Source organism: Pyrgilauda ruficollis, unplaced genomic scaffold (genome assembly GCF_017590135.1).
Source record: "Pyrgilauda ruficollis isolate IOZ18807 unplaced genomic scaffold, ASM1759013v1 scaffold9, whole genome shotgun sequence".
NCBI classification, from domain to species: Eukaryota; Metazoa; Chordata; class Aves; order Passeriformes; family Passeridae; genus Pyrgilauda; species Pyrgilauda ruficollis.
This window is the reverse complement of record NW_024531043.1, coordinates 6,154,987-6,176,298: the sequence shown is the minus strand read 5'-3', so window position 1 is coordinate 6,176,298 and position 21,312 is coordinate 6,154,987. Positions and strand designations below refer to the sequence as shown.

The window sequence follows — 21,312 nt, the reverse complement described above, 5'->3', positions numbered from 1 at the left end:
ATACACAAACCTCTGAAGTGCCTGTAGCCCAGCTGTTCTGAACATTCTGTCCAGTCACCGTGGAAGGGGAATCCCTACCATACTCCAGCATCCAAGAACAAAAGACAAATCTCAGTATCTCATCCCAAAGGACTAGTGCTGCTCTGCAGCTTCATCTTCCCTTCAAAGGACAGAAGAGCCCTACAGCCAAACCGTTTTTGCTCAGTTCTAGTGCCTTAGCAGACACAAAGGAGAGCAGAGCCAAACAAGAGGGCTGGGATCCAGCCAAGCTTGTAGCTGCTGCTGAAGCAAGGAACCAAATTGCTAGTCCTTAGAACAGTCCCATTCACCCCACTTTGCCTCAACTTACCCTCTGCATTGAGGAGCTTTCTGTCTTTGTAGAGGTCTGTCAGGAACAGACTATTCACCAGCGTGGATTTGCCCAGACCCGACTCTCCTAATTGACAGAGCGCAAAGGGGAGGAGGAATAAGCAAGCAACATGACCCACTAATTGACTTACAAATGAAACTTTGAACAAGGCTTTGAATCCTGAGCCAGAGGAAGCAAGAGAGACAAGCTGTCAGGAGCTGTTTATTTGCACTACATTTTTCCAGCAGTGGAAAGACTTTTGATGCAAGATGTCTCAATCCTTGTAAAAATGTGATCTCCCAGCTCCCCCATTCTTCCTCTCCTTCCTTTCCCTCGCTCCCTGTTCAGCCCTGCCTTCACCACCCAGAGCAGTCACTGTTCCTCCTTTTTGGAGGAAAAGCTTGCTCGAGTGGTTATGGGGGGTCAGGAGGGGCCTGTTCCTCCTGGGGGAACTGCCACAGGCTGGGGAGCAAAGCAAGGCCTGGGACAAGGACCAGAACAGAGTGAGGGGAGGATCCAGGCTCTATGGGAGCACCTAAGGAAAGTGAGGAGATCTGGTTCCCTCCACATACCCACCGTGAGGCCCAGCCACCTCCATCCACGGGCAGTCTCACCTGCAACCATCAGGGTGAAGTCGAAGCCCTTCTTCACGGATTTCCGGTGGACCTGGTTGGGCAGAGTGGCAAAGCCCACGTACTGCTTCTCATGGTCCTGCGGGGCAGAGGTGCATGGCAGCAGGTCAGAGTGTGCCACCCCTTCTGCCTGAGCCTCACACAGTGACAGGGAGTGGGACTCAAAAAGCCCCTGGGGCAGAGCCAAGGGCTGGAGGAGAGGCGGGTCCCTGTCCTGGCAGCAGTGCAGGGCAAGGCACACACCTCCTCTGGGCTCAGGGACTTGGCCCTTCCCACAGGTGAGCACAAAGGGACATGTCCCAGCCACAGCCCTGCTTGGCTGCTCTCCCAGCAGCTTCCCAGCACAGAGAGCACAAGGGAAAAAGCACATCCCACCATTCTCACCAGAGAGCACGTCCAGGCTGCTGACAGACAGCCTTCTAACTCTGCTTCATCTGCACAGTCACAGGCTCCCTTCACAGCAGTGTCATCAAATGCCACCTCTCCCCAGGTCATTTTCACATCCCTCCCTCCAGAGGCACGTGTGCTACATGATGGAGAGCTCTGTAATTAGCACCCCCGGGCTTGCACAGTCCTGAGCCATGTCTAGAGGAAGGTACAGTGGCTCAGCTTCTGTTTGACCTGAGAGGGGATTATTTCTTGCTGTGTCACAGCCACTCCTGGCTGAATAAGAGGAAATCCTGAGTAATCTCTTGTGTTATTTCTGAAGAGACCAAAGTTCAAGGAGCATGGGAAGTGGAAGGATGTGGAAATATTGATAACAGAACTAAGATAATTTTGGTGATGGTATTACTTTTAGTATTACTGGAGTGTCACCCACCACCCAACCACTCCAGACAGAGCCCCTTGTCACTGAGTGCTCCCTCACAGCACAAAATCCACAGGCACCTCACAGGCATGGCACATGCTCTGTACAAGCATACTAAGCCATTCACAAACGCCTGAGCTAGAGACATGATAGACTCTGCATTTCAACATCACTGAATATAATCATACCACTGGGATTCACACCACAGACACATCCACGGAGCCAGGAGTCCCTCAAAACTGGCCCTAGCTCCTATTCCATGGATGCCTTCAAGCACATGACTGTCCTTACCCAATCTCCAGGCACAGCAGGGAACACCTCAGATCATAAGTTTAACTATCTCCATTCCTGGGCCACACACTCAAAGAAATACAAAATATGATCCAGGGTGCTGAGCTCAGGGCAATGCTGACTTGCACCTATTTCCACAGTGCAGGTGGCCAATGTCACTCCCAAGCAGCTCTCTACAGCTGCATGTTCACGTGTGAGAATCCCTGGGCATCCTCAGTCTGACAGACTGCAAAGTTCCACTGGGGACACTGAGCAGGGAAGACAGAGTCTCCTCCTCCCAATTTATGGCTGCTCTGGAGCTGCCCACTGAGATGGAACAGATGTGGCTGATGGCTATTGTGGTCCAAGGACTCTGTCATTTAGCACTGTCACTACCTTCCAGCCATTGAGGTTTGGTTTGGGTCTGAAAATTGATCATTTTAGCCCTGAGTGATTGTGGGCTCTGATCTCCCTCACCTCCCATAGCTGAAGCAATATTGTTTCACCACCCCACAGTCCAAAAAGGCAGGAAAAGACAGAGAAAACTAAATTAGAGAAATGGGGAGAATTAGAGAGCGCCCAAAGTGCTCTGCTGGCAGCTGTACTGACTGATCTAAAAGGCAGTGACATCCTGAGCAGCAGTGCAGCGAGCGGCAGCGAGACCCCGGGTGATGAGTGATGGCAGCTCTGACAAGCTGCATGCAGCAGAGCTATGCCTGCCTGGGGGACACCACAAACTGCCACCCAGAGGGCTCAGTAAAGGGCAAATGAGGTGTGCAAAGCAGAGTGAGAAACGTGATAATGGCAAGGTCACAAAAACAAGGAAGAAAAGGCTGCTTCCAGCCTCTGTCTCAGTACCAAAGCTGTCTCCCAGCTGCTTCACTTCCTGGTAAAACACATCCATGAGCACAGCCAAAGTGGACACGTAACAGCCAGCTCCTCACAGTAAGAGGTCCAGTGTTTCCCAGCAAGCACCACAAATATACAACATGCTTCCCTTTTGTGCTTCTCCTGCCCTGATCTTTACCAGACTTTGGAAAGACAATGATCACTGCCCTCTACACTGACCTGACATGTGAAACAGTATTAGCAATGTGCTAATGAAACCATGGCTGAGGCTTGGGGTGTGTTTCTCTTGTTTTGCTTGGTTTTTAACCTAGATGACTAAGGGCTGATAATGGAGACACTGGGGAGCTGTGCTCTGGTGCAACTCCACTCCAGGTTCTGCCAGGTGTAACTGGCTGAACCTGATCTCTCATTTCTGTTCAGCCCAACCAAGAGAGCATGGATTTGCTGTAGCTCTGGTTGCCTCCCCATAGCTCTGTGGAATCACAATATTCAAAATGAGCAAATCCCAGCTGATGCAGGACACTGCCCTTTACCCATGACTCATGTAGTCATTTCCCTTACAGAAAGGAAGGTCAGTGCTGGGTGCAATACCAACAGAAGAGCTTTTCTCACTATGGGAGGAAGCCAGATCTGTGAGGAGAAAACCCCTGTCCCCAGCCATGTCTCCCTCTGACCAGCCATGAACACACTGCAGAGCCCTGTCAAGGGTGAAGGCAAGAGATGCAAGGCGAGTTGTGAGGAAAGATTGCCTTCTTGTAACAGCCCTCTGTCAGGAACAGCAGCGTGGTCTCTGCACCTGCCTTGACTTGTGGTTCTTCACCTTCACTTTGATACACTCAGTGTGTGCTCCTATCCCAGTCATATTCAGGCACTATGACAGGCATGTACCACCACCTCTGCCAGCATGGCAACATCAACATGGCACTTAAGGAGCCCAAGTAGCCTCCTGAGCCTGTTGTGTGGCTTGCTCAAAGCTCTACGCCACCCACCACCTCCAGGTACTGCCTGCAGAGCAACTATGCATGGGGTGGAGAGGCCTGAGAGGGCTACTGACAGAGACAGGGGGCTTTCTGGGTTATGAAAAGCTAAAATCATTAATTAGACAAGAGGCTTGGATGGAGGGAGTTCCTAAATGAATCACAGCCCCCTCCTCATGCTCTTGACCCTCACAAGCCAGGTCCCATCAAGCTGACAAAAGCCAGGACAGCTGGCTCCTGCACTGCGCTTCCCTTCCAGCTCCAGCTGTCAGGAAAGGGCCTCAGCCAGCCAAGCCAGCAGCACTCTGGCACAAGAAGCCCCTCTCCCACTGCCTGCTCCATGCTGCTGCCTTTGTTCCCCCTGGCATCCCAAAAGCACAGGCCTGGGAACGTGCCCCACACACCACCACAGAGGCCACTAAGAGCTGTGGCCAATCTTTGGGACCCTGTCACAAACCAAAGCACCCAGGCCAAGAAAAACACACCCGTACTCTCCCTTGGCACACACTTGCTGGTTCACCAGACATTACAGCAACATGTCACATCCTCACATCCTCCAATCCTCCAATCGGCCGCTGAGGTGGCCAGGGCTCCCCTGGCAGCCAGTGCTCTCTCTGGGAGTTCAAGTCAAGCAACAAAGCCCTGGGTGGGCTCAAGCCCTGTTCGTGTTGGGGGTGTAGAAACACCCAGGATGTGTTGCACAGAGAAGCTATCTTGGTACTGAGATGTTCACAGGGCTGTCTGCATCTCCAAGGCAGAGCACAGCCTCCATCACTCCTGTCCTTCCCAATTCCCTCCTCTCGTCTCTGGTGGATGTGCTGTTTAAACCAACCCAGATCTCACGTGACTTCATTCAGCCTGGGGATAAAAGGGGCCTTGCTGGGTATATTCAAAAGGGCTAAAATTAAACATTATGGGACCACAGCAAATTTGAAGAATAATCCGTGTCAGGGTCTGCAGCAAGCCCCAGAAATGACGGAGCTGTGCTAGGACCCTGGTGCCTGTGCCTCTTCAGGGGGAAGGGGCCCGGTCGGTGTCACAGCCTTCAGCACAAGCCACCCAGCTCCCCCCCAGGCAGCCCTTCCTCCAGCCTTTCCCCCCGGCCAGGCACGGCTGCCACATCCGCGTCTGCACGGACCAGCACAGCCCAGCCCTGGAGGAGAGGCAGACCATTTGCTTCCTTTCATTGCAGAAAGCTGCATAAATTCATAACACAAACAGCCCCCGAGGCATCTGCCACGGACATCTGCTCCTCGGGCCTGGGGCTGAGCACAGGAGAATCGGCAAAACCACTCGGCCACCAGCATTTGCTGAAGAGAAGGAACTCGGCCAGCAAAGCACAGCGTTAATTACCACAAATCGGACTGCGTGTGGGCATACATAGCGCTGACTCCTGCCCTGGGCCCCCCCACGCACGCACACGCCATTCAGACAGGAATCACTGCATCCAATAACCGCACAAAAGCGCCGCGCATCTCCCAGCTGCCCACCGCGCCCGCGGGGCTGCTCCCCTCCTCTCTGCGCCCGCCGTCCCTCCCTTACCGGCGTCTCCCCGCTCCTCTGCTCCTCAGAGGTCTCATCCTGCGCTGCGCGCGTCTTCTCGGGCACCATCCTCCCCCCTCCTGTCCCCGCTGCTCCCCGGCTCGCGCAGCGCTATAAATACACCCCGTACCTTCAGCTTGCCCGGGTGGCTTCGCTGTGCCTGCGTCCGGGGAGACAGCAGCCGCTCCACTAACCGCTCCTGAATAATGATCGAATCCATAACCGCGGCGGGCAGGACGGACGGACAGCCACGGCGGGCCAAGGGAAAAAACCCCAACCCATGTGTTCCCTCCCAGCCTTCGCTAAATCCATGCGGCAGCCCCCCCGCCTACGCGTGCACACACACGCAGGGCCGGCTCGGCTCGCCTCGGTGCCGAGGCGAGGCGGAGAGCCGAGGAGAGGCGAGGAAAGGCGAGGAGGCTCCCAGGCAGCTGCCCGGGATTTCCTGCCTCCGCCTGTGCCGCGGGAGGAGCCTGCCAGCGAGGACAGGACAAAGGCCACCGCGGCCGCAGGCCAGAGGCGATGTCTCTCGCCCCGCCAGTGTCCCGGGGAGAGGCTGTGCACGTACCGGATGCTGTCCCTGCCATCAGTGCGACTCCGCGTGACAGATGGGCCTATTCACTGGAGGATTTCTTACATACCCTGCCTGATGCAGCCGAGACAAAGGTTTGCTGGAGGAAACTTGCTCTCAGCAAAAAAGTGCTGCTTGTGGCTGTGTGGGTGAAGGTCTCAAGGGTCCACAAAGCCCCTAAAAAGCAGGGTTCAAATATAACCCCCAGATCGCAGTCCTGGTTGACATGGCTCTGTCCCCACGTAGTCCAGGCTCTATTGCAGCCTCATCTCTGAATCCAACTGGAATAGCAGCAGATTCATTCTGGATCCTACAGCAACCATTCAAGCTCTGAAGATGTTTCAGAATAAGGAAGCATCTGTGTGTTCATTAAGCAGATGAACCCAACCCAACTGTCCAGCACACCAAAAAAGTTATTCAAATCTCAACTCTGGGTTCTGAACCTTTCTATAAAATATGCCTTCCAGCTTTTCTGTGCAGACATAGAAACTGAACAGGAATATATATTAAACAGACAAAAGCTCCTAATTTCATATAATCACACCATTCTGGAAACTGGGGGGGGTTAATACCACAGCATGTATAATAAAGTGACAATACCACAGCATGTATAATGAAGTGACAGGAGATGACAGCACTGGTGGTGCTGGAGGAACCTGTCCCTTGCCTCACGGGTTCCTGAGCAGCTCTCTGCTCACCAGTGGGAAGGACACAGGCTGCAGCCATACTGCCTCGCTCTCAGCCAGAGTTCCTGCTGCTTCTCTGGGATCTGCGTGACTCCAGCAGTGACTCCACAGAGTGCCAGAGCAGCAAGGCCTGCCCTGGTCACCTTGGGCCACAATCCAGGGCCTCCACCATGTGCCCCAAGTCTGGCTGACACCAGGTTCTTTTACAAGGCACTTAGTCACTATAAGGTCCAGTGGCGTGAAGTCTGGGAGCAGCTGTGAGTGTGCAAATGAAAGAAGAGAGGAAAAAGCCCCAATGTTTTACCTACATGCTGCCCTATAAGCTCACAGAGGGTGATGTCAGAAGTCAAAGGCACAAGGTCCTAAAGGCTGATAAAAATAAGTGGAGGAGAACTGGGAAACACTCTCAGAGCAGGAAAACCCCTGCCATACAACAGCTGTCATACCACATGCGTGAAACCCTTCTCCAAACCTCCCTACTCTGCCAGCAGCATCCTTAATTACACCCACTGAGTTTTGTTCCCAGTTGTTTCTGTGTGTAGCAGTCAAGCAGAAGGCCTAGACTGAGACACAGGTGTGGCAGGAACTGCCACTGCTCAGAACATGTGCCTGTTTGGCAGCTCTGCCCTCCCTCTGCTGCATTGCTCCAGTCCCCAGGGAGCTGACAGCCCAGCATTGGTCTCCCTGCTCAGTGATAGGTCAGGCCATACTCATGACATCTCTTCTTCCTCCTAGATTCACCTAATCCTTGCTTTCCAGGACTGGGGCACTCTCCCACCAGGGTCTGCAACTGGCGCACGACTGAGGAGCAGTGACAGCACCATGCTGCCTGCACTGGGCAAAAGGAGCAATGGCTTGTGGCACACCCAAGGTGCATCCAAACCTTCTTAAGATAACAGGAGGTTTCACCAGTCCTCCCACACCATAAACCACAATAGCTGCAAGCAAACCCTCTCCAACTCCGATGAATTCTCATGGGTTGGAAAACTCTTGTCTGAGTACCACAGGCCACATGGCCACCAACCACAAGCATCTTCCAAAGGCACATGGAGACATGCTATGTCCCCACGAGCCCACTGCACCAAATCAAAACATTCTTTTGGGCTGGGATCACAGATGAAGTTGACAACTATTTGGTTGCGACAAAACCACAGTGTTGTTCATGGCCCAGGAGCTTTGCTGACAGTGCAGAGAGAAAAAAGGAACGACTGTCTCAGAGTGCCTTGAGCTCTCACACATCACACATACCCTCAGGACTGGCAGCAGGGAGGAATTCCAGCAGAAGGCCATGCCTGACAACTCAGAGAACAGATCAGGAAAAGAAACAGAAGAGTAGGTCTTGGCTACAGAGATCATCTTAAGACTGAGTGGCCAATACTGTGGCTTCCAAAATGCTGAAGCATAGTCAACTGGTCTCAGCCTCTCCTGTCCCTCCTAGAGACAGGAGAGATGCTCATCTGGCATCCTCAGAGTCACCAAACCATAAATGACAGACTCATTTGTGTCCCTCAGATGTGCTGCATGACACACCCAGAGCTGTTGGCTCAGGCTGATCTGTGTCCAAACTTCCAAAGATAGCCAAGCCAATCTTGTTTTGCCCCTGTCCTTTCTGATCACAATCCTCTTTCCACACAGCCCTTAGAAATGCCCAGTGTAATTCCTGGCCTGCTCCTCCAACAAGAAATCTGATGTACACCATCCTTAAAAGAAGAAAAACAGAGGACATCTGGTGAAGTATGCAGCAGAGCTCAAAAGGGAAATACTTGGCATTTCCAAGACCTAGAGCAAATCCAAAGTGTTTTCTTCCACTGGCACCTCTAAGCTCCTCTCCAGGCAGGTGCTTGCAGCAGCAGCTCGGGAGTCAAACTGGCTGCAAGATCCAGGTTTCTGAGTGTCAGAGCAGACAACCCCAACCTGCCAAGCAATCAGCAAGGGCAACGCAGACCTGGGGTGCACCGAATCCTTCCCACCTCACAGACCAGCTCTTTGTCAAACTGTGACAGCAGAGAAGTCCTCCACCTGCAGGGGAGCTGTTTCCTGGCAGAGATGCTGTGGCTTAGGGACTGCAGTGCTCAGGCTCCATCCTTGGATGAACAACCAGGAGCGTGTATGGAAGGAAAAATCTTCAGCCTGATCCAGACAGACGCTCCTGAGCAGCACAGAGCCAGGCAACAGGGTCCCACCAGGGATGCACCCAGCCAGCCTGGCTGCATGGAAGAGTGGTGAAACTGCATATCCATGGCTTGGCAGGGTCAGCACAGTCATGTAATAACAGCATTTGTGTTTCTTCCTCTGAAGCAGCTAAGCTATTTTCAGTATTTCCCACAGAAGGGAAATTTTCTTTCTGGCTGTTTCCTAGGACAAAGGGAAGGGCAGTTCCAGAGAAGCTGTTTGCTCAAGCTGAACAGGAGCAGCAGCAGGCAGCAAACCCATTCCCAGCTTGGACCAGGGCAATGGAGGATGAGGAACAGCCAATATCCCTCCATGCAGGTGCATAGCTGGGAACCTCCAGGGCTCAGCTACCACCTTCTTCTGCTGTCTCCTCTCCCACTATAATGAACATCAGTGCTGACTTCAGACAGATGAATCTCATGGGTATCACAAGGTCTGAACTCTGGTGCTCCATCACCAGCAGAGCTGCACACTCACCCTGAGGCTCCTGCTGACCTGATCCAAGGGAAAAAGCCTTGCTGATCTAAACTCTGATGAATAATTTAACCTCAAACTTGCAAGCAAGGCACTATCTAAGTGGCTTCTGGGAGCATCAGGCTTTTAGCCCTGACTCTTTAGCTAGGCTTCATCCTGTGATGCTCAGGAAAAAGCAAGATAACAGACAAGAAATGCAGAAATCCCAAAGCACAGGATTAATCCTCTGTATGTTCAGTGCCATAAGCACAATCTGCACAGCAGCCAGATCTCATCTTTTACCTATTCCACAGGTCAAACTTTTAATTTCCGCTCAAGGATCACTGCTGCTTTGGCACATAATCCCTCCAGAAATGTATCAAATTCTGTTTCAAAGGTATTTATGCTCCCTGCTTCCTCTTGAAGTGCCTCGTGCTTCCCAAGAAGCACTGTGTGACTCATGCCATGCCTCCACTTCCAGCTCTTAAAAAGGAGCGACGACCGTAATTTGCCTCCTGCTTGTTTAAACTCGTGACTTGCTCTGGAGCGAGTTCACAGAGTTTCTCACACCCAGCTTCTCATTTAGGATAATCTGCGCGATAAAACAAACTGGGCAGACGTGGAGCTGGCTGGTTCTCTTCCAGCAGCCCCCCGGTCGCTGCCCGGGTCTCTTCCAGCATCCCTCGGTCGCTGGCCGCTGCTGGAGCGGGAGGAGCCGCCGTGCGGTACCGGAGCGCTCCGCGCGAGGGAGAAGCCGGCGCACGCAAGGGCCGTGTCCGAGCGGGGAGAGCCCCGGCGGCTTCCCTGGCCAGGGCCACACGGACATCAAACCTGTCACCCTCGCCGCGTCCTCCGATTTCGAACATATTCGAAAGGACAGGACAGAGGTTTCCAAATATAGCCTGTTAAGACAGAAGGAGAAACCAGGTGGTGCAAGAAGGTCTGCGGCAGTCTCGGCACTACTGCTGCTCATCTCTCCTTCCGATTCATCCTCCAGTGCTGCAGCACAGACCAGACTTAAATAGATACCCGGCCTCTCATCTCAAAGCTACAGCTGGGAAAACCAGGGAGAGGCAGAGCAGAGCCTGCCAGCCTAGGAAGCCAGGAACAGTGTTTGGGAGACAGACAGGTACACATTCCTCTGGGGCACAGAAGCTGGCTGGGCTGAGAGCGGTTTGGTGAAAGAGGATGGAAAATAATGGTGATTTATCCTCTGCAATGGAAAGGCACTGCTTCTTCTAGCTCTCAGGTTCTCCATCCACATGACAAGAACATCAGTTTTGGAAGTTCTTGGTGCATGTTAACATACATGAATAGCAAAAGGTTGGGGACAGGACCCTACAGAAGGTGCAGTTTAAGTTACAGGTAGTGGTCCCAATCCTGCCATCCTTACTCACCGAGTAGTCCCTTTGAAATAGAGACGACTGCTCACGTGAGTAAGGGATGCAGGATCAGGCCTGTCTACCAAAGAGGCTGAATCCCGAACCGGAGAGGAGCATTGTGAGACACCTACACCTGGTCCAGCAGGAGCTAATCCAAGGGCACCACAGGGGAAGACAGTCCAGGCTGGGGCACCACACCTGCAAACAGCACACCGAGCACAGGCCATGGAGAGCAAGGTAGTGCACAACAAAAGTGCTCCACTCAAGCAGAAATTCTCCTGATTCATTCCCAGTTCACCCATCTCATGGATACTCCCAGGTCTGAAAGGATATCTTTCTTAACCCTGCTGTCCTCCCAGCAGGCTTCCAAAAACCTTATTGGAAGAATTGAAAGCTAACTGTCTTGGGAGAATTCTCAACCTCTATCTTCCACCTACAATTAACATAACTTCTGGAGTAGCTGATGCCCACAAGAGAGGAAAATAAGCTCACTCAGCTCACCAAATAATTTTTAATTCCATTAATAAAGGGGGAAAAGGCAGCTCTCTATAGCAACTTTCAGTTCTGGGAGGCACCCAAGGAGAGAAAAACTGGCCTCAGACTGTGTGAGGAATAACCCCGAAAAGCTGTGCAGAATAAGGAGGTAAAGGCACCTTCTCCTTCCTAGGGGGTCTCCTGCAGGTCCCCCATGAAGGACTCAAACCCCCACACTCCAGCCACACACCCTCCCTGCCTGCTGTCAGCTACCTCTGCACACTCAGTAACATGAAGCAGAGTCCTTGTGCACCTTGAGACAGCAGAGGCACACAGGGACCTTCACCTTCCTTCCCACCCTCTCTCCTGGGCTTGCAGCCCCAGCCCACTTGACCAAGATGAGCCTGCTGAGAGGGAGCCACGCACTCACCCTCCTCCCTTTGCACCAGCACAGCTCCACCTCCATCTCCACACCCCACAGCTGTACCTGGCTGTGAAGTGCTGTCCCTCAGAGCCCAGCACAGGCCAGTGCTCCTGGAGAAAGCAGCTGTGTGCCTTCCAGTCTGCCCCAGCTCGCTGTGATGTGTGCTGGACCATCTGCTATCCCACAGGGGTCCCCCAGGAGCCCATTTCCCAGCCCCACCATAAAAAGTCTGCAAACGTCACTGCCCACATCAGTCTGCCCAGGGCTGGGCCCTGTGTCGGGACTAGCATCTGTCTTTGCAGATGGATAATTAGATTCCCTTACCATTTCCTTTCTCCTCCTGATGGTTTTTCTGGCTGGCAGTTTCCCCACAGCCCTGCACAATCCAGCAGCATTAGTCAGAGGGAAATTTTGCTCTCTTCCTCCCCAGGATGTTGTTCTTGGTTCAATATGAACAGCAGAATGAACTGCATGATGATTTGAGTGCTTCATTGCAGTAGCATTTGTCCTTTTCAGCCTGGCAAACACAAGCTTCCCTCCCATAGCTGCACCCTGCCCCTTTTCCCCAGGTGACACAGAATGACAGTGTGAATTCAATGAGTGTGATGTTGTTGGCAACTGGAAGCAATTAGCTAATCAGCAGGAATATGCAATCAGCTGGACTGGGGCTGCAGCACACCTCCATTTATGAGCAGTGGTGCCAAACACTCCTTTTGGGCAGGGCCTAAAGAAGCGTACCTGATTCTCAGCCATGGTGTGAGATGCTCTCAGAAAAAGATCATAACACCCTCCTGCAGGAAACCTGAGGAAGAGATGGAGCAATGTTGAAATTGGGGTAATTTAACACAGAGCTGTATCTCAGAGCTCCCAGAGGAGAGGACTGTGTGCCCAGATGAAGTATCCAAAGAGATCCTCACTGAGCATACAAGATTGTCTGTCCTCCCCTGCCACTAAGAAGTGGCTTTCTGGGAAGCAGTACTGACACCTGAAGCCTGATGGTTGCACAAGCATCCCCAGGACCTGCAGAGATGCACAGACACATGAGTTCCACCTGACAGAGAGAACTTATCCTGCTGGGATCCACAACTTTCCCACAGTTTCCCCCTCACAGGAGATGTACAGACTGAAGCTTTCAGAGACAATCTGTCAATTCTGTCCTCTTGTACCCTGTGACATCCTGTGTTCTCCATGGGCAATGTCCTGAATCCATGCAGAGCTTACAGTCCTCCAGTGCAAACCATCAAGACTTCCAGCAGCTCCACATCACTGCCTGGGTTTGGTAGCTTCTATTCTGCACACGGCTGTAAAAACCAAACTGCTGCCTGCTCCATGCAAGGAGCTTTGAAATGCCTTTCAGAAGATTCCAGGAGCTTGCAGCTGACTCCCTCCCCTGTGATCCATGCCAGCCCACTGCTGGCTGCAGCATTACCCAGCTGTGCCAGGCTCGCAGGCCACGAGGCTGAGGCACTGCAGCCATGGAACAGTCAGTGCCTCTTGCATCATTTGCAGCCTGGCCGGGCTTGCCAGGGCCTGGCACACACCGGGGCCCACACCGGATCAGGGTGGCAGCGAGGCGCGGTGTTCCCAACGGGCATCACAGCCCTGGCTGCCTGAGGAGGTCCCCAGCACAGCTGTGGGACCAGCTAGACAGACACAGAGCCTGGCAGTTTGCTGCATGAATGAAGAAAAGGTAAGGGCAGCAAGGCAGCTGGGGACCAGGATGGTTCCCCACTTGCCTGTGGTTTTGCAGCCATTCAGCACTGACATCAGCTCCTTGTACCCTGCCATCGCAGACGCTGAGGCTGTGCCTGGGAGGCAGCTGTCAGAATAATCAAAAATGGAATCAAGAAATGCTTTCCAACACCTTTCTCTCCCCTTCTCAATCACCTGCTTGCTCCAGCAAACACCAAGCCTGGTTACACCTTTGCTGCACAACTCACCTCTTCCCTGTGCCCTGCAGTGTGACTGGAGAGTCACATTTTATGTGATGATGGGAGAAAACTTCAAGTCACTGAACATCTAAATCAAACTGTGCTGTCAAAGGAAATTTAAATGAAGTTTCTTCCAAGCTTAAGAGCAATAGTCAGTAACTGCTGAATGTTGCTTCTCCTTACCAGGAAGATATTGACCAGTAGGGCAAAAAGAAGACTAGTTAGTCTGAGTTTGTAGTGAAACAGAGCAAAGAACCTTAGATGAAGAAGTATCGGGCTCAGAGTCTCAGCAGATACTAGAGGGCTCCCCATGTCCTTCCATAATACAGGTGTGAATTGGAGGGTCTGGAACCTACAGTAAGGATGGACCACACAGATCATTTACCAAGACTGACAGCTCCTGATGGCTCTGCAGTACCCAGATGAACACCCTGCCTGAGGCTGCTACAGGACATAGCACAGTTTGCCAGGCTAGGGGGTCAGCTCAGCAATCTTGGTACTGTTGTGACAGGGGGGCAGTAACAGGCACCCCAGCACAGAGCTGGAGCCCAGCACAGCCCAGCAGCACAGCAGCCTTGTCTGCTCCAACCCAGCCCCAGACTTCATTAGCAGTTTTGCAGCAGTGAGAGATTCCTACTAACCGCTGAGATGGAGCCATCTGTTTCCATTTATGTGCTGGCTCACAGGAGCAGCTACACAGCAAAGGACTCTAGAGAGGGTTTGCTTTCCTGGGCACGCAGGAGTGAACAGCCAGCCAGCTGGGACAGAGGCTGAATTCACCCTCCCCAGTGACCTAATACCTCCCTTCTGCAAAGTGAACACGTGGGAGGCACTGCAGCCCTCCCCCTTGGATTTTGTGACCAAGCTCCATCATTAATCCACCTACAGGCCACGTCCCTGAAGGCACAGAGGATTTGCTCCCAAGAGCAACTTATACCAAATTATTGCTCTGCATGGCACCACAGCAGAGGAGGGGTTGATAAAGTTGCTCCCACATCTCTTGGCCTATCCTCTTAAAGCCAGAAGGAATCTGCCACTGCTAAACCAGGATCCCTAAATTAACAGCTACCAGGCCCTGTTTTTTCTATATCAGGGTCCTGCAGAAATCACGTTATGCAAAGAAATCTTTACCCAGACACCTTTTCCATGCATTCCTTTTTATGTACTTGCTGCTTGGGCCAACCACCTACCCAGCCCCACAAAAGAGCAAAATGTGCTAGTGATGTCTGTGCAGCACAAAAGCACAGAGTGGGGATGAAATTGGCAGCAGGTACCATGGGAGAGTCTAGGCAGCTTCCAAAAAAGGTAGCAGGAAGAAAGGGATAAAAACTGGGGATACCCTGTGTGGAGAGGGCTACAGAAGTATTAGTCCTGTCTGGCAGCTGAACTTTGGGAGGACTTTGCCACCTTGCTTTACCAGTCACACCTGCTTGGAGGGAAAACAGTCTTCTTGCTCAACAGGAGGTTTCATACTATAAAACAGATTGCTTAACTCTTGACAGTTTGTGTTCGGAAACTACCCTTTTCCTGTGTTTGCTACTTCCTCTCTGGGCAGACATTTTTCCAGAGCCAGAAAAGACATTATGCTCCTCTCAGCCTGCCCATGGGCCCTGCAATTCCCTTCAGAGATTCCTTCAGTTTGGAAGATCTGGCGCCTGTGGTGGACTCACAAAAACAGCAGAGAGCAGCAGAACATATCCTAAATTCTCCTTTCCTTCACAATAAAACCTTCCTAGTCTTGACTAGAGAGAGCAGAACTGAGTGTTCCTGGAGAACGTTGCTCTTAGGTGAGAAAGGATGGAATATCAGGACATAGCATGAACAAAACACAGCAACACCCTGTGATATTGCAGTAGCAGCAACTGGCTGGACAAAACTGCCACAAAACCAAAATCCTAAAACATCCTACACAGCTTCATAGAGGGATCCTTCCCAACATGATCTTGTCTTCCTGTCCCAATCCCATCACCAACTTTTCTGCCCCATTGTGGTTTTGGTTATCTCACCTCCAAACAAACCCCTCTGCAGAGGGCAATTCTGGATCACCTGGCAGACACCACCATGCTCAGTCCCACAACAACATGGCACTGATGCTGGAGACAGAGGTGGGGGAGCAGCCAGACCTCAGGTCCATTCTCAATAGCTGGAAAAGAGCATTCTCTAAAGGGTAGCCTCCTGTAGCTCATGTGTCTGGTCTAACAGCCTGAGCACAGGAGCTTCCCTTGCTTCTCCAATCTGCTTTGCTTTGCTGTCACATATTGTCAAGCTGTCCCACTCAGCCCTGCTCTGCTAAAATCTTCCCAGGAGACATTTCTCCTCAAAGCTCCAGATAGAGTGACATTGCCATCCTGGTCCATTACAGCCCTGTCCCAGTCACCCTGAGGCTGCTCTCAGGGACTTGATACACTGCAGAGAGCACACACAGCTTCAGGCCACAGAGCACAGGGCTGCTGTACCTGAGAGACCAGGGGAGCCCTGCCTCCTGCAGTTCGCAGCCCACCGGGCAAAGCTGCGCTCAGGCAAGCAGGATCTGCTGCCAAGACCTCCCCCAGTGAAGGAAGAGCCAGTGACCCTGCCCTGAATCAGGGGAGGCCCTGAGCAGCACAGCAGGGCTGGGCACTGAGCCCTGAGTTACCATCCTAGCTCCAGAGCTGACAAACTCCCACCAGAGGCCGTGCCTGGTACAAAGCCTCTTTTGTTCCCGGCACACGAGCCCGCTCCAGGCTGCCGCCGGGACACATCTTTATTGTGCCCTCCTGACTTCAGCAACAGGCAAAGCTTGGGGATAATGGTCCCTTTCTGGGATGCTGCTGGGGCTCACACACAGAGGCTGCAGATGCAGGGGGCTGCCAAGGTCCTGAGCCCTGCAGGCAGCCAGCTCTGGCACCGTGCATCCATCACCACTGACAGCAGCACAAACCTCTCCTGAGGCTCCACTAGCCCAAACTCCTCCTCAAAGACATGGCAGAACTCCTCTGTAACCCAGCCAGCACCAGTCTCCTGTGATTGCACTTCAGTGTCAAGGGCACAGCTGTGGGATGCTAAGCAGAGAAGAAAAAAGGGGCATTTTTTATACAAAATGCCTGTTTGTCTATGCACTTTGGGACTGTTTCATCACATACAGGCATGGAGACAATTCTGAGGCAGGAAGGAGGAAAGTCTGCAAACTCTTGTCCTCACTGTGACATGGTCACAAGAAGATTCATTTTCAGTCCCTGCTCCCAGTGCAACGGAAGAGGGGCAGAAAGGTTGGAGAAAGTCTCTTGCTAGATCCCATGCAAGATTCATTTTCAGTCCCTGCTCCCAATGCAACAGGGAAGAGGGGCAGAAAGGTTGGAGAAAGTCTCTTGCTAGATCCCATGAATGGTTAAACTCCCCCTATTTAGCAGTGGTGGGAGGGGAATTTATCTCCAAGCAAGAGTCTTGATGCCACCTGGGACAAGGCCAAGAGAAAAGCAAATTCTTCCAGTCAATTTATTCCCTTCCAATACTGCCTACCCAGCTACAGGGAGTTTCTGCAGCCACACAGCCACAGAGACATGAGAAAAGACTGCTTTTATTTTCCCAGCCATTGCCTACCACAGCCCAGCATCCCTTCAGCTTGAGCTGGAGCCAGAAGACAACTAAGCTTAAGGGGAAGTGGCTGGACACCCCCACACAGCTTGTGAGACAGCACTTGGAAGCTGTCCTTACTGAAAAACATGGACATTTACTGGAGTCCAGAGCTGCACCTGGCAGACCAGCTCCAGCATCCAGGATACAGCTGGGCTTGCTGGACACCAGCAGAGTCCAAGGACTCCAGGCTTCAGCTGTGCAACAGAAAATCTTGGCCACCTCAAAACAGCAGACATCAAGGCAGGAGGAAGGGCCCTTTTCCATGTCAGGAAGCAGAATTATCTGGTAGTTTCTGCAAGTGGCATCTGTGGTCCAACGTGCTCCTCATCACTATCTGGACCAGCAGCTGACACCCCAGCTGGCTCCCACCCCATGCTCCAGATCCTCAAATCTCCCAGACTTCTCACTGACATCTTGAGTCCCAAAAAGCAAAACCTCCAGGAAGGCTCTGATCCCCTTTTCTGCTGATCCACAGGATCCTCAAATTCAAAGAACCCAGCAGGGACTCTTCCATCCATGCACATACCTTCAGCACCTTTCCACACAGCACGTGACCAGACCTAGTGCGTATTCCAGCTGGGCACAGCTCAGCACCCTGCAGGACAGGGCTGGACCTCTCATCAGGAACTAACTGCTCTGTGACATGTCCAGCTGTGTTTTTCAGACTCTGCTTCTCCTTCCTACTTCCCCCCACTCTAGCATGGAGAAAGATGAGAACAGAAAGATAAAACCCCCACAGCCATCACCCACTTACCACCCCCTTACACAGCTGTACACCACTGGCCAGGCGGCACAGGGCTCTCCTTGAGCCTCACCCCTCGCCTGCATCTTTCAAAGAGTACCATAAGCTCTGGTTGGGCCTCCAAACACTGCTCCACCTCAGAGCTGGAGACAGATGAGGTCACCTCCAGTCTGAAATCACTTCCGTTCCCAAACTGCTCCCAAGACTGTGCCACAGATTAAAAAGAGTGGAATGGGTGGGGAGGGAAACCCAAACCAATGGAGCATGTTCCCCATTAAGAGCTCAACACTTAATTTATCTCTGCCTCCCAGTCGACTGCCATCCGAACCCTCCACCCTCCCTCCTTCCCCTGCAAGAACAAATCTGGCAGAAACTGCTTTGAATTAACAGCAGGGTATGGCACAAGCTGCACAGGACTACACTCAACACCCAAATCCCCAAATCCAAACCCAAGCAGAGCAGTGGGGAAGAATGACAGCTTGGTGTTGTCAGATGAGCTCAGCCACACTGCTCTGCCTTGTGCCAGCTCCAGCTGCAGCAGCCCAATTCTATCTCCCCACACACAGCATTGGAAATGGTTTGTACTGGCAATGCAGCACTGAGCACCAGCCCCACAACCCTGTGGTTTCTCCAGCACAGCCCCATTCTCCACTGTACAAGTGGCCACAGTGGCCGAGGTGGGAGCAGGATTCTCCCACCTGGACCAGACAGCACAAATGCCTGAGGAACCAGACTGAGAAAGGAAAATGAAAATTAAGGTCACCAGCATGGGGGAGTCCTAAGGAAAAGAGCCCTGCAGTGGTCACACTTGGCCAGGAGAAACCAGACTGACAGTTCAGTAGCATTCTTTTAAAAACACATTGACCAGACATGAATCAGTGCCTCATTGTTGGAAGCTCTAACCCGACTGCAGTACCCAGCCGTGCCTCAGGCAGTAACAGCCACCACACATCACTGTCATACACACACTCCTACACAGTCATGGGTATTTCCCCTCACCCCAGACTTCGCTCAGCACAGGAAGGCACCCAGCTTTTGTTGGTCCCTTCCAGAATTCCCAGTCTCACTGCAATGGCAGCCATTGGAAGGGGCCATTTTGTCAGCAAATACAGCTGCTGTGATCCATGCCCTGTTTGGAATCCAATCCAGCTCACACACACACATGGCCTTGGCCTCACTGGTGACACAGCAGCCACGGGGCACAACCCCACAGGGTGGTAAGAGCTATTGCAAATGCAGTCTTAGGAGGAACAAGGGGCAGAGCATGCTCGAGTGCAGCTATCAATCACATGCTGGGTAATTTTAGACTTCCTTCAAGCAGATGGAAGACTGGGTTGTGTGTGCTGTCAATCCTGTGATAGTTTCTTTGGATCACACAACAACCTTGGGGCTGAACAGCAGAAGTACAGCATGACTGCATCTCCCAGAGAGCACTTGTTCCTCAGCTTCTTTCCAGAGGCCAGCCCTGGAGAACAACTAGCCAAAACTGCAATGAAAGTGAGACCTTTTTTCCTTGTGGCCTTCAGACCTTCTAGAAGCAGTGGGAATCTGAGAAAGGAATCTCTCTTGGCCCCTGGTACCAGGCATGGACATGTGCTGTTCACGTAGCTCCTCTTCAGCATAGACTAGGAGTAAACACACTGCAGGACAAAGGGGTTTCAGCAGATGAAGCAGCAGGCTGTTCCCACCTGGCTGCATTCTCACCAGCTTCTTTCTGACAGTTCTGGCTTCCCACCTGTAACTCAGTAAGACGCCAGCAGAAGTCATCAACACAGTGAGGACCTGGTGGGGAAGTGACTGTCCAACAGTCAGGCTGCCTTGGTGGGGGGATGAGGAACCACAGAGCTTCCACACAGCAGTGCCTGTGAGCTCCCAGTGGGAGAGCTCCAACAGCAATGAGTGGAGAGGGGTGTGCTTCACACCCTGAGAAACACCAACCACGACATGGAAGGAACAGGTCTGAAGTTGAACATTTGGGCTAAGGGGAATCCTGAGGCTCTGGGAAGCTTTAGTTGTGGTGTGATTGACTCACAGGGGAGCAGAGCCACTCCTTCATCAAAGTATTCTGTGTATCCCTAAAAATCATGGCCTCCAGACAGAAATGCCTCTAGACAGAGCTGTTATATCCTGGGCTTCAGTTCCACCACCTCTGGTGGTGCATAGAGAATTTCACTGCAAACACCCACACCTGCCCTAGCTGGGCCAGTGCTGTCTGCTGAGCCCTCAAGAATCTAGTGCTGCCAAGCACTGAAGAAGAGTCATACTCTTCACCCTGCACCCAGACACCCTGGAGAGCTCCTAACCATGTCCTCTGACCCCTGAAAAGACATCAACACTGCAAAAGATAAGAAAAGATCTGCAGAGCCTGTGTGAGTTTTCCATGCTGTGATGAGTCTGGGTGCAGCAGAGACAGGCACATAAGGCCTCAGGGCAGTGCACTGCCTGGCTCCTCAGCCCTGGATTTGTCATCCAGAGAGCAGACTGCAGTCAGCTCCACACCCCCAGGGAGCACATCCCTGTGTCAGGGTGCAGAGCTGGAGCACAGGGGCGATCCCAGCTGCAGAGGGCCCGTGCTCAGCACACAACACAAGTGCCAGGCACAGAGAGCAGTCAGAAAGCAGCAAAGCCACTGTGCTAAACAGTGACTATCCACTAGCCAGCTCCTGCCATGGAGACACAGGAGGGGTTTAAGGAGAAATCTGAAGGAAAATAAAGAGGACAACTTTCAAAAGAAGGTGAGATGAGCTTAAGAGATTAATCTGCAATGGAACATCTCTGCTGAACAGGTCCCTAAAATAGAAGCAGCATTGTAAAAGTTTCAGTTCCAATACAGAAACCAAAATGTTAAATGGGTCTAACACTCCTGAGCACAGCCATGATCCTTTCACAAAGCTACAACTCTCACTGATTTTTTTGAGGCAAAGATGAAAGAGCCATTCAGAGCAGCCTGGAACACACCTCTTGCAGTATTTTCCTTCAGCAACCCCTTTCCTGGACCTAATCCCTGGACCACAGCACATGAAAGGCAGCTGTAAGCCTGGCACCAGGTGTGTAAATGCAGAGGCAGCAGCAGCCTCCTCATGGGAGATGGTGAGAGCTTTGCTACACAGCAGCTTAGATCAGAGAGGGATGGTGGGGGAACAGCAGTGACAAGGCTGCTCACCAGAGCCAATTTTATAAAAATACAGGAGGTATCTAGCTCCTCAGTTTCAAAGGAGTTAGGTACTTTCATCTGTATTAAAAGAAGGCTGCCCCTTGGTTCCTATTATTGCAAATTGCCTGAAAAATTTGCCTTTTAAATAACTACATTGTACAATGGCCTTTGTGGGAACGCTCATGTTTCAGCCTATTGCCTTTCATCTCCACACCACCGACCCAGACCAGAGGAATGTGTCAGCTCCTTGGTTAATCCAAAATGTGCCAACAATTTCACAG

General features: G+C 52.1%; 1 protein-coding gene across 4 annotated transcripts in view; it reads right to left on the bottom strand.

Annotated features, from left to right (window-relative positions):
* The window catches only part of SEPTIN5 (septin 5), a 42,575-nt gene that overhangs the window by 9,610 nt on the left and 11,653 nt on the right, over positions 1-21,312 (bottom strand). Inside the window, exons 3-5 of one of the 4 annotated variants that reach the window (XM_041488284.1) lie at positions 12,328-12,391; positions 964-1,060; positions 350-436 (exon numbers count right to left, since the gene is read on the bottom strand). In XM_041488284.1, coding sequence (XP_041344218.1) covers positions 350-436; positions 964-1,060; positions 12,328-12,342 — 199 coding nt within the window. In that variant the 5' untranslated portion in view covers positions 12,343-12,391. Of the gene's footprint in view, positions 1-349; positions 437-963; positions 1,061-5,427; positions 5,503-5,557; positions 6,242-12,327; positions 12,392-21,312 lie in introns of those variants that run through there. The other 3 variants (XM_041488281.1, XM_041488282.1, XM_041488283.1) reach the window with 3 other exon arrangements.